Source organism: Gorilla gorilla, chromosome 6, assembly GCF_029281585.2.
Source record: "Gorilla gorilla gorilla isolate KB3781 chromosome 6, NHGRI_mGorGor1-v2.1_pri, whole genome shotgun sequence".
Classification (NCBI taxonomy): Eukaryota; Metazoa; Chordata; class Mammalia; order Primates; family Hominidae; genus Gorilla; species Gorilla gorilla.
Window position 1 is genome coordinate 121,862,141 of NC_073230.2, and position 14,829 is coordinate 121,876,969.

General features: G+C 36.4%; 1 protein-coding gene across 1 annotated transcript in view; it reads right to left on the bottom strand.

Moving 5' to 3' along the window:
• Positions 1-14,829, bottom strand: part of SAMTOR (S-adenosylmethionine sensor upstream of mTORC1) — a 118,473-nt gene that overhangs the window by 95,984 nt on the left and 7,660 nt on the right. The window contains exon 2 of the mRNA XM_004046071.3: positions 454-595. Coding sequence (XP_004046119.1) covers positions 454-595 — 142 coding nt within the window. The remainder of the gene's footprint in view (positions 1-453; positions 596-14,829) is intronic.

The following is a 14,829-nucleotide window of genomic DNA, read 5'->3' on the forward strand; positions in this document are numbered from 1 at the left end:
GGAGAAAAGTTGTTTTAAAAGACATGATCTCTTTCACAGTATTTCTGGTATTCTATTTCGGCACTATGAATTATACACAGCATCACTTAGATTTAAGAGTTTTGGCCAGGTGCGGTGGCTCACGTCTGTAATCCCAGCACTTTGGGAGGCTGAGGTGGGCAGGTCACGAGGTCAGGAGTTTGAGACCAGCCTGGCCAAGATGGTGAAACCCCATCTCTACTAAAAATACAAAAATAGCTGGGTGCGGTGGTGGGTGCCTATAATCCCAGCTACTTGGGAGGCTGAGGCAGAAGAACTGATTGAACCCGGGAGGTGGAGGTTGCAGTGAGCCGAGATCACGCCACGCACTCCAGCCTGGGTGACAGAGCAAGACTCCGTCTCCGGAAAAAAAAAAAAAAAGAAGTTACAACAATACATTTGAAACCAAAAACGTTAATTCATAAAAGTACTTACCTACAACACCATTCAATACGACCTTCGCCCTCACAAGTTTTTGCCCAATGATTATCTGCCAAATTTTTCATTGCAACGGCATATTCACAAAGAGTTTCTTCATCCTCACAGTGTTCTCGCCAGATCTTATCAAAATCTCCCACTAAAAACAAAGAGATAAATGAATTAAGTTTACACTGAAACATGTCAGACTCTTGAAATAAGTTTTAGCACAACCTAAAATTATTTAAAGATAAATACAAGCAAAATTATGAAGTAAAACCATAAAATTTTAAACATTTAAAATGTTTAAATGTTTACACATTTAAATAAATACATTAAAATAAAAATAAAAATGTTTAAATAAAAGTTCCTTTATGTAAAGGGATGCATCATTTTAATTATTTTTAATAAATAAATGAATGATAACAGATTGGTGAAGCTGGAAAAATTGACAACATATAAGCAGATACTGTATATATGAGTTATCAGTTAATAATTCAAAGACATGCTGGTAAGAAACAATTACAGCTGAGTACTCAAGAACAAATTTTCCTGTTACTGTTGGGCAATATGACTTTGCAGGAGCTGAGTACAAACACATAAACCTGCTTCTTGACTGTTATTTTCTTGTGTTTCTATTGACTGTTATCTTCTTGTATTTCTACATTTATTAAAAAGGGGTTGGTAGGTAAGATGACAATGTAAATTAAGCAATGAAGTAAATATTTCTATTTACACACTTGGACTTGCTCTAGGCATAATGTAGTTTAAAAATTTATAATTCTAGGTCAAAAAAGTCAAAAATTGCTTTGAAGGAAATTATTTTGGAAGCCTCTCCAAAGTTTGTAAGCCTTAAAAAATGTCCTGTATAAAAACTATAAGCTGACTACATTATCCATTCAGCTACTACCTTTTATTTAAATAAAATTAAATCAGTCATCACAATATGAAACTGAAAACATCACTGTGATGACTAATAAAGGTAGGAAAATGCTATTGCTAAATAAAGGACATTAACGCAACTGTAATGGTAATAGAGTAAACAAAATTTACAGGGTAGTTTCATTCACTGTCCTTGGACATAGGAGTTAGGTTCTCACACCCCATAATGAAATGTAGGCCATTAATTGGGGACAGAATAAACTTAAAACTATAAATAGAGGGGGTCAGAGCCAAGATGGCCGAATAGGAACAGCTCCGGTCTACAGCTCCCAGCATGACTGAAGCAGAAGACAAGCGATTTCTGCATTTCCATCTGAGGTACCGGGTTCATCTCACTGGGGAGTGCCAGACAGTGGGCGCACGACGGTGGGTGCAGTGCACCGTGCGCGAGCCGAGGTGCGGCGAGGCACTGCCTCACTCGGGAAGCGCAAGGGGTCAGGGAGTTCCCTTTCTGAGTCAAAGAAAGGGGTGATGGACGGCACCCGGAAAATCGGGTCACTCCCACCCTAATACTGCGCTTTTCCGACGGGCTTGGGAAACGGCGCAACAGGAGATTATATCCCACACCTGGCTCAGAGGGGCCTACACCCACGGAGTCTCCCTGATTGCTAGCACAGCAGCCTGAGACCAAACTGCAAGGCGGCAGCGAGGCTGGGTGAGGGGCGCCCGCCATTGCCCAGGCTTGCTTAGGTAAACAAAGCAGCGGGGAAGCTCCAACTGGGTGGAGCCCACCACAGCTCAAGGAGGCCTGCCTGCCTCTGTAGGCTCCACCTCTGGGGGCAGGGCACAGACAGACAAAAAGACAGCAGTGACCTCTGCAGACTTAAATATCCCTGTCTGACGGCTTTGAAGAGAGGAGTGGTTCTCCCAGCACGCAGCTGGAGATCTGAGAACAGGCAGACTGCCTCCTCAGGTGGGACCCTGACCCCTGACCCCCGAGCAGCCTAACTGGGAGGCACCCCCCAGTAGGGGCAGACTGACACCTCACCCGGCAGAAAAAATGTTACAGGCAGCCAGAGAGAAAGGTCAGGTTACCCTCAAAGGGAAGCCCATCAGACTAACAGCGGATCTCTCGGCAGAAACTGTACAAGCCAGAAGAGAGTGGGGGCCAATATTCAACATTCTTAAAGAAAAGAATTTTCAACCCAGAATTTCATATCCAGCCAAACTAAGCTTCATAAGTGAAGGAGAAATAAAATACAGACAAGCAAATGCTGAGAGATTTTGTCACCACCAGGCCTGCCCTAAAAGAGCTCCTGAAGGAAGCACTAAACACGAAAAGGAACAACCAGTACCAGCCACTGCAAAATCATGCCAAATTGTAAAGACCATCAAGGCTAGGAAGAAACTGCATCAACTAACGAGCAAAATAACCAGCTAATATCATAATGACAGGATCAAATTCACACATAACAATATTAACTTTAAATGTAAATGGACTAAATGCTCCAATTAAAAGACACAGACTGGCAAATTGGATAAAGACTCAAGACCCATCAGTGTGCTGTATTCAGGAAACCCATCTCACGTGCAGAGACACACATAGGCTCAAAATAAAGGGATGGAGGAAGATCTACAAAGCAAATGGAAAACTAAAAAAGGTAGCGGTTGCAATCCTAGTCTCTGATAAAACAGACTTTAAACCAACAAAGATCAAAAGAGACAAAGAAGGCCATTACATAATGGTAAAGGGATCAATTCAACAAGAAGAGCTAACTGTCCTAAATGTATATGCACCCAATACAGGAGCACCCAGATTCATAAAGCAAGTCCTGAGTGACCTACAAAGAGACTTAAACTCCCACACAATAATAATGGGAGACTTTAACACCCCACTGTCAACATTAGACAGATCAACGAGACAGAAAGTTAACAAAGATACCCAGGAACTGAACTCAGCTCTGCACCAAGCGGACCTAATAGACATCTACAGAACTCTCCACCCCAAATCAACAGAATATACATTTTTTTCAGCACCACACCACACCTATTCCAAAATTGACCACATACTTGGAAGTAAAGCTCTCCTCAGCAAATGTAAAAGAACAGAAATTATAACAAACTGTCTCTCAGACCACAGTGCAATCAAACTAGAACTCAGGATTAAGAAACTCACTCAAAACCACTCAACTACATGGAAACTGAACAACCTGCTCCTGAATGACTACTGGGTACGTAACGAAATGAAGGCAGAAATAAAGATGTTCTTTGAAACCAACAAGAACAAAGACACAACATACCAGAATCTCTGGGACACATTCAAAGCAGTGTGTAGAGGGAAATTTATAGCACTAAATGCCCACAAGAGAAAGCAGGAAAGATCCAAAATTTGACACCCTAACATCACAATTAAAAGAACTAGAAAAGCAAGAGCAAACACATTCAAAAGCTAGCAGAAGGCAAGAAATAACTAAAATCAGAGCAGAACTGAAGGAAATAGAGACACAAAAAACCCTTCAAAAAATTAATGAATCCAGGAGCTGGTTTTTTGAAAGGATCAACAAAACTGATAGACCACTAGCAAGACTAATAAAGAAGAAAAGAGAGAAGAATCAAATAGACACAATAAAAAATGATAAAGGGGATATCACCACCAATCCCACAGAAATACAAACTACCATCAGAGAATACTATAAACACCTCTACACAAATAAACTAGAAAATCTAGAAGAAATGGATAAATTCCTCGACACATACACCCTCCCAAGACTAAACCAGGAAGAAGTGGAATCTCTGAATAGACTAATAACAGGCTCTGAAATTGTGGCAATAATCAATAGCTTACCAACCAAAAAGAGTCCAGGACCAGATGGATTCACAGCCGAATTCTACCAGAGCTACAAGGAGGAACTGGTACCATTCCTCCTGAAACTATTCCAATCAATAGAAAAAGAGGGAATCCTCCCTAACTCATTTTATGAGGCCAGCATCATCCTGATACCAAAGACTGGCAGAGACACAACCAAAAAAGAGACTTTTAGACCAATAACCTTGATGAACATTGATGCAAAAATCCTCAATAAAATACTGGCAAACCGAATCCAGCAGCACATCAAAAAGCTTATCCACCATGATCAAGTGGGCTTCATCCCTGGGATGCAAGGCTGGTTCAATATACACAAATCAATAAATCTAATCCAGCATATAAACAGAATCAAAGACAAAAACCACATGATTACCTCAATAGATGCAGAAAAGGCCTTTGACAAAATTCAACAACGCTTCATGCTAAAAACTCTCAATAAATTAGGTATTGATGGGACATACCTCAAAATAATAAGAGCTATCTATGACAAACCCACAGCCAATATCATACTGAATGGGCAAAAACTGGAAGCATTCCCTTTGAAAACTGGCACAAGACAGGGATGCCCTCTCTCCCCACTCCTATTCAACATAGTGTTGGAAGTTCTGGCCAGGGCAATGAGGCAGGAGAAGGAAATAAAGAGTATTCAATTAGGAAAAGAGGAAGTCAAATTGTCCCTGTTTGCAGATGACATGATTGTATATCTAGAAAACCCCACTGTCACAGCCCAAAATCTCCTTAAGCTGATAAGCAACTTCCTCAAAGTCTCAGGATATAAAATCAATGTACAAAAATCACAAGCATTCTTATACACCAATAACAGATAAACAGCCAAATCATGAGTGAACTCCCATTCACAACTGCTTCAAAGAGAATAAAATACCTAGGAATCCAACTTACAAGGGATGTGAAGGACCTCTTCAAGGAGAACTACAAACCACTGCTCAAGGAAATAAAAGAGGATACAAACAAATGGAAGAACATTCCATGCTCATGGGTAGGAAGAATCAATATCATGAAAATGGCCACATCGCCCAAGGTAATTTATAGATTCAATGCCATCCCCATCAAGCTACCAATGACTTTCTTCACAGAATTGGAAAAAACTACTTTAAAGTTCATATGGAACCAAAAAAGAGCCCGCATCGCCAAGTCAATCCTAAGCCAAAAGAACAAAGCTGGAGGCATCACACTACCTGACTTCAAACTATACTACAAGGCTACAGTAACCAAAACAGCATGGTAATGGTACCAAAACAGAGATATAGATCAATGGAACAGAACAGAGCTCTCAGAAATAACGCCGCATATCTACAACTATCTGATCTTTGACAAAGCTGACAAAAACAAGCAATGGGGAAAGGATTCCCTATTTAATAAATGGTGCTGGGAAAACTGGCTAGCCATATATAGAAAGCTGAAACTGGATCCCTTCCTTACACCTTATACAAAAATTAATTCAAGATGGATTAAAGACTTAAACGTTAGATCTAAAACCATAAAAACCCTAAAAGAAAACCTAGGCATTACCATTCAGGACATAGGCATCGGCAAGGACTTCATGTCTAAAACACCAAAACCAATGGCAACAAAAGCCAAAATTGACAAATGGGATCTAATTAAACTAAAGAGCTTCTGCACAGCAAAAGAAACTACTGTCAGAGTGAACAGGCAACCTACAAAATGGGAGAAAATTTTTGCAACCTACTCATCTGACAAAGGGCTAATATCCAGAATCTACAATGAACTCAAACAAATTTACAAGAAAAAAACAAACAACCCCATCAAAAAGTGGGCGAAGGACATGAACAGACACTTCTCAAAAGAAGACATTTATGCAGCCAAAAGACACATGAAAAAATGCTCACCATCACTGGCCATCAGAGAAATGCAAATCAAAACCACAATGAGATACCATCTCACACCAGTTAGAATGGCAATCATTAAAAAGTCAGGAAACAACAGGTGCTGGAGAGGATGTGGAGAAATAGGAACACTTTTACACTGTTGGTGGGACTGTAAACTAGTTCAACCATTGTGGAAGTCAGTGTGGTGATTCCTCAGGGATCTAGAACTAGAAATACCATTTGACCCAGCCATCCCATTACTGGGTATATACCCAAAGGAATATAAATCATGCTTTATAAAGACACATGCACATGTATGTTTATTGCGGCATTATTCACAATAGCAAAGACTTGGAACCAACCCAAATGTCCAACAATGATAGACTGGATTAAGAAAATGTGGCACATATACACCATGGAATACTATGCAGCCATAAAAAATGATGAGTTCATGTCCTTTGTAGGGATATGGATGAAACTGGAAATCATCATTCTCAGTAAACTATCGCAAGAACAAAAAACCAAACACCGCATATTCTCACTCATAGGTGGGAATTGAACAATGAGAACACTTGGACACAGGAAGGGGAAGATCACACTCTGGGGACTGTTGTGTGGTGGGAGGAGGGGGGAAGGATAGCATTAGGAGATATACCTAATGCTAAATGATGAGTTAATGGGTGCAGCACACCAGCATGGCACATGTATACATATGTAACTAACCTGCACATTGTGCACATGTACCCTAAAACTTAAAGTATAATAATAATAAAAAAAAGAAAAAAACTATAAATAGAACAGCCAAATGTGGGAGATAATTATACTAAAATTCTTCATCCACTTAAGATTATTGAATTCTTACATCTAAGAGGTTTTTTTTTAAACAGAAAAGGAATTATAATTGTCCAAATGTAACAATCAATACTTAACTATTCAAATTTGAAAATCTTTCTGTTAATCCCAGTTACTGGGTATTTTAGGGTCTACAGTCTAATAAGTACTGAGTTGAAAACCAAACTATTAGCCCTCTAATTTGATCAAGAAAGAAGAGTAAGGATACAAACAAACCCTCTCACACATTGTTAAGATGACTATATATCAGTCTGAGTCTTGGCCTGAATACTGATTTTAAACCTGAGAGAATTATTTTTGAGGGGGCTATGTACTCATATACAAATATTTCCATTAATCACTGACATTTGGGCAGTGACTGGCCTCTCAATTTGTTACATATCAGACTGGCAATAAGTATTAACTTAAAAAAAGCAGGGAAAAGTTTTCTAGATTCTCAAATAAAAATTCCTCAGTTTTAGAAATGTTAAGGTATTCAAGTTCAATCATGTTAAATCATAATAAATTATGATTTATTTTAATATAATGGCCAATGTTCTTTTTTTTTTAGCAGTTTGACTTGAATTCCTATTAATGTTTTTTTCCAGCAGTTTCATTTGAAAATGACCTTCTGTGATAAAATAACTATTGATAAAACACAAGTCCAAGGAAAAAGAAAAAAGGGTGAAGTTTGAGGCAGATTCAATGTTCAAGTAGAAGGTATACACAAATGCTCCTGTGAGAATACCACATACCGAAGTTCATTTAAGACATACAGTTTGAGGGCCTGCCTGCTGTATTGGAATATTAATTTAAACACACTACTGCTTTCCTCGGTTTTAGCAACATCTTTCAGATGTAGTTATTTATCAAGTCTCTAAATAGAACTTCAGAAAGTGAGGCGTTTGAAACAATATTTTAATTAATGACACTTTCATAAACCCATGATGGTACATAACACTATTTCTGACTCTATCCATCAAATTTGAAACTAAATCATTCATTAAGGTATTGTATAATTTTAAAGGTGAATCATCAAGTCTAGAAGGCCTTTTTTTGAACTTTTAAGTTTCACTGCCCTATAGAATCTACACATTATAAATAAATACATAAATGTATTATATGTGCTGTTAATAGGAGTCAAACAAAAGTTCTATGATAACATATACCTGGGAAAAGCTATGCTTAAAACAAACATATTTTCTTTTCCTTTCTGCAAGACTTAGCGTCTATAGAATGTACAACTTGGTTGGGTGTGGTGGCTTCTTGCCTGTAATCCCAGCACTTTGGGAGGCCAAGGCCGGCAGATTACCTGAGGTCAGGAGTTTGAGACCATCTTGACAAACATGGTAAAACCCTGCGTCTACTACAAAATACAAAATTAGCCAGGTGTGGTGGCGCGTGCCTGTAATCCCAGCTATTTGGGAGGCTGAGGCAGGAGAATCACTTGAACCTGGGAGGTGGAGGTTGCAGTGAGCTGAGATCATGCCATTGCACTCCAACCTGGGTGACAAGAGCCAAGCTCTGTCTCAAAAAAAAAAAAAAAAAAAAAAAAAAAGTACAACTTAAGACAAAGACCTGGGTCCATGTAGTTTAACTGGGTGAGAATCCTAGGAAACAGGAGTAAGGAAGTAGAGAGAAAGATGGGAAGGAGAAAAAACTAATACAAGGATGCTTTACTGAGGTTGCTGCTGTTGGCAAACTGAAAAGCATACCGAATGTGTCCAGAATTGTGCACCTAAAGAATGGGAGGCCACGGCATTTATCTCTAAGTTCTTATCCCCTTTAACTGAGAATTATTAACAATCTGCACTGCTAGTCTGCGCTTAGCCACCGAATAAGGGGACAATCTCAGTGGCCTCCAGCAGTGTGGGAGAAAGGCAGAACACAAAAAAGCAGCACTCATTTAAAGTGGGTCTATGTAAGGGCTAGTGAATCTGAGCTCAAAGTGTCTATCTACCATGGGTGAGGACAAAGGGTGTGCTACGTGAGGCAACAAAGGCATCTGTTAGAAATTCTTAGAGTCCTTGCCATGTCACTATATACTTTGAAACTCAATTTACTCTATAATTATTCTACTAGCTATAAGATGCAAAGAACTGAAAATATACAGAAACCTACTAACCTACAACTTTTTAGAAGACCTCTAGTTTTTCATACTCAACAAAATTCTCTGAAATACCACCTAATGAAATTTTATGGCTATCTACCTCACTGAAGTCCTAAGGAAGAATTCAAACTTTGTAGGCAAATGCAACTCAGATTAACCAAACAACTTCGATTTAACGATCTCATTAACATTGAGGAGTCTGCAGACTCTCACAAAGTGTGCTGACACTGAAAATTGATGTGATTCCTAAAGTGAAGTATACTTAAATATATAACTGACAGTAGATGATGCAACTGTATATATTTTTCCTTCTTTCAACAGATTTTCTTTTAAAAATACTCCATATTAAATGCTACAGAAAATAAAGTTAATGAGCAGGCATTGGTATCAAAAAAAGGGGAGAAGACATGTAAAATGTGGAAATGCTATAAAAGAGATATGAACCTGACGGGTTCCCTATATCCTATGCAAGGCATCCTGGACCCAAAACTTTTATTTCATATATTTATAAAACAAAAATGTTTCAAACTCTGACTACTGTGTATACATTTTGTTAAAAGTCTGGTGGTTATAAAATTGAACAAAAAACATAGCTGGCCTTTAGTTATGAGAAAATTCCACTTCCCAAAATACCTCTGAAAGCTTAAGGTAATTTTAAAAATAAATGAAATTATTAAAACGGAATGAGAAAAAGTAAGTATTTTCATAATAGCCCATTTTTTGTTTTTATAGTATTTAAAATAATGGTATTTAAATTTTGAGCAAAGTTTTTCAAAGTAATCTATGATTCAGGTTCTAAAATCCAAAAAAAGATAGGGTTCACCAGTGCCCAGTATAATATTTAAAACTCCTCTACCAACTTAAACTGCATATACAAATAATATATTAAAACTCAATTTTAAGGATTTTTTTTTTATCACTTAGTTATTAGGTCAACTAATAATTAAAAGATATACTATTTAAAAGGACAACATTTTTTCATTATTAAAACGTAAATCAGGAGCTAGAACTTCTTGAAGTTTGCATGAAAGGTCTAGTCAACACAGTATAAGAAACATTTAGGTCTTCAAGTTCTATCAGAACTCTCAATGAATTAATAATTAGCCTTATGATTTAATATAATGGCATCTGTGAATGACTCAAAAGTGTTGTAATTAATAACCCATTTTCTTACCAATTTCTTATAGGCATTCTAGAAAAAATACATGTGTCTTAAAGTAAAAGTGAGACAGAGAGAAAGAGAGAGAGAAAGAGACAGGTACAAGGGGAAAGGGAGGCATGGAGAACAAAATCTGCAATGGGTACAAACATTTTACTTTGACCAACTACAGAGAATTCACAAATTATTTTTAGAAAGCACAATTTAAAAATATATGCTCTACAGCTTAAATTGTCTTACAAAATTCTAGAACAAAGTTCACATTAACATGACTTCTATTTAGTTATCCCACAACATTTAAATTTTTTAAACACCCATTTTAAAAAACAAATTCATAATTTTAAACATGAGTGATGCCAACTTAAAGCTGCCAAACCAAGTTCAATATGATAATCAATGAACCAAATTATTTTGAATCTTATATCAAGATAATACCATAACTATTTCATTGACTAAACTCACCTTCAAAAACACTATATGTCATAACTAAAAAATAAATTAGGAGCTACTAATAAAAGGACAATGACAACTAGGAAAGAATAGCACATTCATTAATTTAAAAAGAGTTCCATTTTTAATAACTTTGTGATTAAGACATTATTACAATGCAACTGCCTTTGTAAAAAAACAAGTACAAGGAAATGGGTTTAAAGGTATTTTTGCTCTACGTAACATCCAGAAGCGCAGCTCTAAAACAGTTCCAAATTAAAGTGAACCAATGGAATCCCTAAATTATTTATTTAGAGTTGATATTATTCTTTCTTTATGAATTAACCTCTCTCCTGCCATCTGGTACAGCATTTTTTTTCCTTCAAAATGTAACTGAATTCATATTTTCTTCAAGAGGGTTTATCTGCCTCCCACTTTATTATCTTACACCTCTCTCATCTGCCATCCTTAGGGTACTTTGTCACTCATTTATACATATTGTCTATTAAAACCAGGTGTGATTTTCCCAATAGAAAGTATAAATGGAAAAGCAAAGACTACTTTTGATTTATAATTTGTATAAATTAGAGAAGTTAATTAGGGTGCTCAGTCAGTGGAGGACAAAATATTTAAATTTTCATCATGCTCAAAAAATAAACATGAAAAGTAAAAACAAATTAAATTAGTTGCTAAGATAAAATTCAAACTACAGATGATGGCTGTCAATAAATAGCAGTGACTCAAAAGCAGAATTTAAATTTTTCACAATAGTTACTGTTTTCAAAGTAAGAGTTCCACGGTCAGAAAAGCAATAATTTCAATGTCATTTTTCTAGAGACCATTGTTTTAAGCTTATTAAAAAGGCTTTTTCATTTTGTGTTATTGTCAAAAGACAAACTTGCAGCTGACAGTCCACTCATATCCATTAAGTTCTTTAATAGCAGTACACACATCTCTTCGAAAAATTTATTAGCTCAAGGAGAAATGAACAGTAACACCACCAAATAGATAAAGAATTACTTATATGTGAAAAAAATGAATAGGTGGTGCTAAGGTTCATGCATTTTTACATGCCAGGACCACTTGATTTTTATATACTTGATGTATATAAAAATAATATTTTTTCTCAATAACTCTATCCTAATTCTCCTTTTTAAAACATACAAAGCACAGAAAATAAGTTAGCAAGTATACATGTGATGCCATTTTAAGATAAAAATATATTTACAAACCATATACCTGATAAGGGGTTAATATCCAAAAGATATATAAAAAAAACTCATACAAACTGAATAGCAAAAAAACAAATAATCTGACTAAAAAATGGGCAATGACCTGAATAGACATTTTTCCAAAGACAACACAAAAAATGGCCAATGGGTATATAAAAGGGTGCTCAACAAAACTAATCATCAAGAAAATGCAAATTAAAACCACAATAAGACACTACCTCCCATCTGTTAGGATGGCTATTATCAAAAAGACCAGAGATAACAAGCATTGGTGAGGATGTGAAGAAAAGTGAATCCTGTATACTTATGTGGGGTATGTAAATTAGTACAGCCAAAACAGTATGGAGGTTCCTAAAAAAATTAAAAATAAAACTACTATATGATTCAGCAATCCCACTATGGGTATTTATCCAGAGGAAACGAAATCAGTATGTCAAAGAGATATCTGCAATCCTATAATCATTGCAGCATTACTCACAATAGCTAAGAAACGAAAATAAATGGAGGTGAATCTATAGTGAAAAGACATGTGAGACTGAGAGTATAGAGAGAGACTGACTGCAAAGAAGTATGAGAAAATTTTGGCAGTGATGAAAATGTTCTATGCCTTATTGTGGTAATGGTTTTACAGAGATGCATGCATTGTCAAAACTTACGGAATTATATACTTTAAAAAGACACAATTTACTGTACATGAATCATACCTCAATAAATTTAATTTTTAAAAATGATGTGCCACAAGCATGGTATATGTTACAAAATTAAGATTATATATCATTAAATTTGAGGGCCATCAAATTCTCTAAAAAAGCAAAAATATGAGTATCAAAAGTCTTAAACTTTTAGAAATTCGGAACAATTTATTTGATTCTGACTTAGGCATACTGCCAAATATGGGCCCTAAGACGCCTTATCTGTAGATGACAAGACTACCAAATCCAAATTCAAGTTCAAAGTACCTTTAACGGTCATTTTCTCTAACACAAGGTAAGTAAAGAAACTCATGACTAAGTGCAAACAAGTTCAGCTACCATTTCAAGGCATTAAAACAAAATGTTCAGAATTCAGATTGTCTCACATAGTTAAGCCATACACAGACCAGCCTTCTCAGCTCTTGAGCACCTGATACAGTGACACATCTAAAAGTGGGATAAAAAACATCCAAGGTGTTTGGTAATTAAGAGCCAAAAAGTAACCAGAAAACAAAAAGTTTGAAAACCTGCATCTTATAGCCAACATGTTATGAATAGTCATTTCTCTAATGTGGGAAGAAAACACCACCAATATTCTGACATGCTAAAAAGGTTGGACTTTTCATATAAAAACTTAGAAACACAAACAGCAAAAGGGGCAAAAAAAAAAAAAAAAAAAGAAGAAGAAAAAGAAAAAGTCATTTTAATACTGAGAAGACTACAGAACAGTCTAGGTAAAAATTCCAGGAGCCATCCAGTCTTTAATGTCATAGTCCTTAAATGCATTGAAGCAGTATAGCTACAGATAAAAGAGCTGTTATTTTTAAATTTCTGTATTTTACAAGCTTAGTTTGTTTCCTATATGCCAAATGTTGTTTTAAGTGCTTTTCAAATATTAACTCATTTAATTATAATACCAATCCATTGAGGCAGATATTTTACTTTATAGATGAAGAAACTGAAGTAGAGCGATTAAGTAAACTTTTCCAAGGTTACACAACAAACCTGGTAGTCAAAAGCTAAAGTCATGCTCCTAACCACAAACTTTGCCTCTCTTCATAAGTTTTAAATTCATGAACTTTCATGGATATGAGCAAAGCTTTGCAACAGAGGAAAGTACACAGACTCTACTAACCACAAACAAATGGTCTTTTGTCAGGCAAATGCAGTTATTTAGTCTCTGCAACTGCATTATTTGTTAGATTTCTGGCAGTGGTTCTCAACTCTGGCTGCCAATTCTGGCTGCACATTGGAATGACCCAGAAGTTTCATTTAACTGGTCTGGAGTGGCAACTGGTCATTTATTTTAACACTCCCCAGATGAATCCAACGTGTAGCTATGGCTTAAAACCAATGGTGTATAGCAAGGTTGTGAGCTTAAAAGCCTGGCAGAATAATATAGAGAGCAGGGGGGTTGGGACAACCTTAAGAGTCCAATTTAATTAACACAAAAAACACAACAAAACAAATCAATGCATGGATTAAACTTAATATCTACAAACATTGGCTCACGGTGTATCTTCTGTTCTTGGAACAGCCTTTTATTATAAACATATCAACAATAAAAATACTTACTCCAAAATGCAAGTCTCTGAACACATCCTATAAGGGAGATGGAAAGAAATCAAGAAAAATCATAACCAATGTCACCAACATGTTATTCCCTTGTGAAAGTGAACTTCACAGATGGGTCTATGACCACACAGAGCACTTGCTTAGTTTAATTTTCAACTTTCAAACAAAAGGATTTATGAACAGCCTTTTGGAACTTAATTTTCGTATGTTCAATTAAAAAGTCTTATCCTAATTTCTATATAAATGGAAATGGATACTCACATGCTGCTCTAAATGCATGAAGATTAACCACCTATTCTAAAATAAACACAGCAATGGGTATTAGTGTATCTACACTTAAAGCACAATAAGTCAGTATAGTTTAGTGGTCGTCAGATGTTAGATTTTGTAACTAGTATAATTTTCTCTTCAAATTTAAGAGACTGATATATTGGGGTTGAAAAATTTTTATCTGTAAATATAAACAAATACACAAAACTATTATTTTTTTTTTTTTTCTTTTTTCGGGATGGAGTCTCGTTCTGTCACCCAGGCTGGAGTGCAGTGGTGCAATCTCGGCTCACTGCAACCTCCGCCATCCAGGTTCAAGTGATTCTCCTACCTCAGCCTCACAAGTAGCTGGGACTACAGGCACATGCCACCACACCCAGCTAATTTTTTGTATTTTCAGTAGAGACAGGGTTTCACCGAGTTAACCAGGATGGTCTCTATCTCTTGACCTCGTGATCCACCTGCCTCGGCCTCCCACAGTGCTGGGATTACAGGCATGAG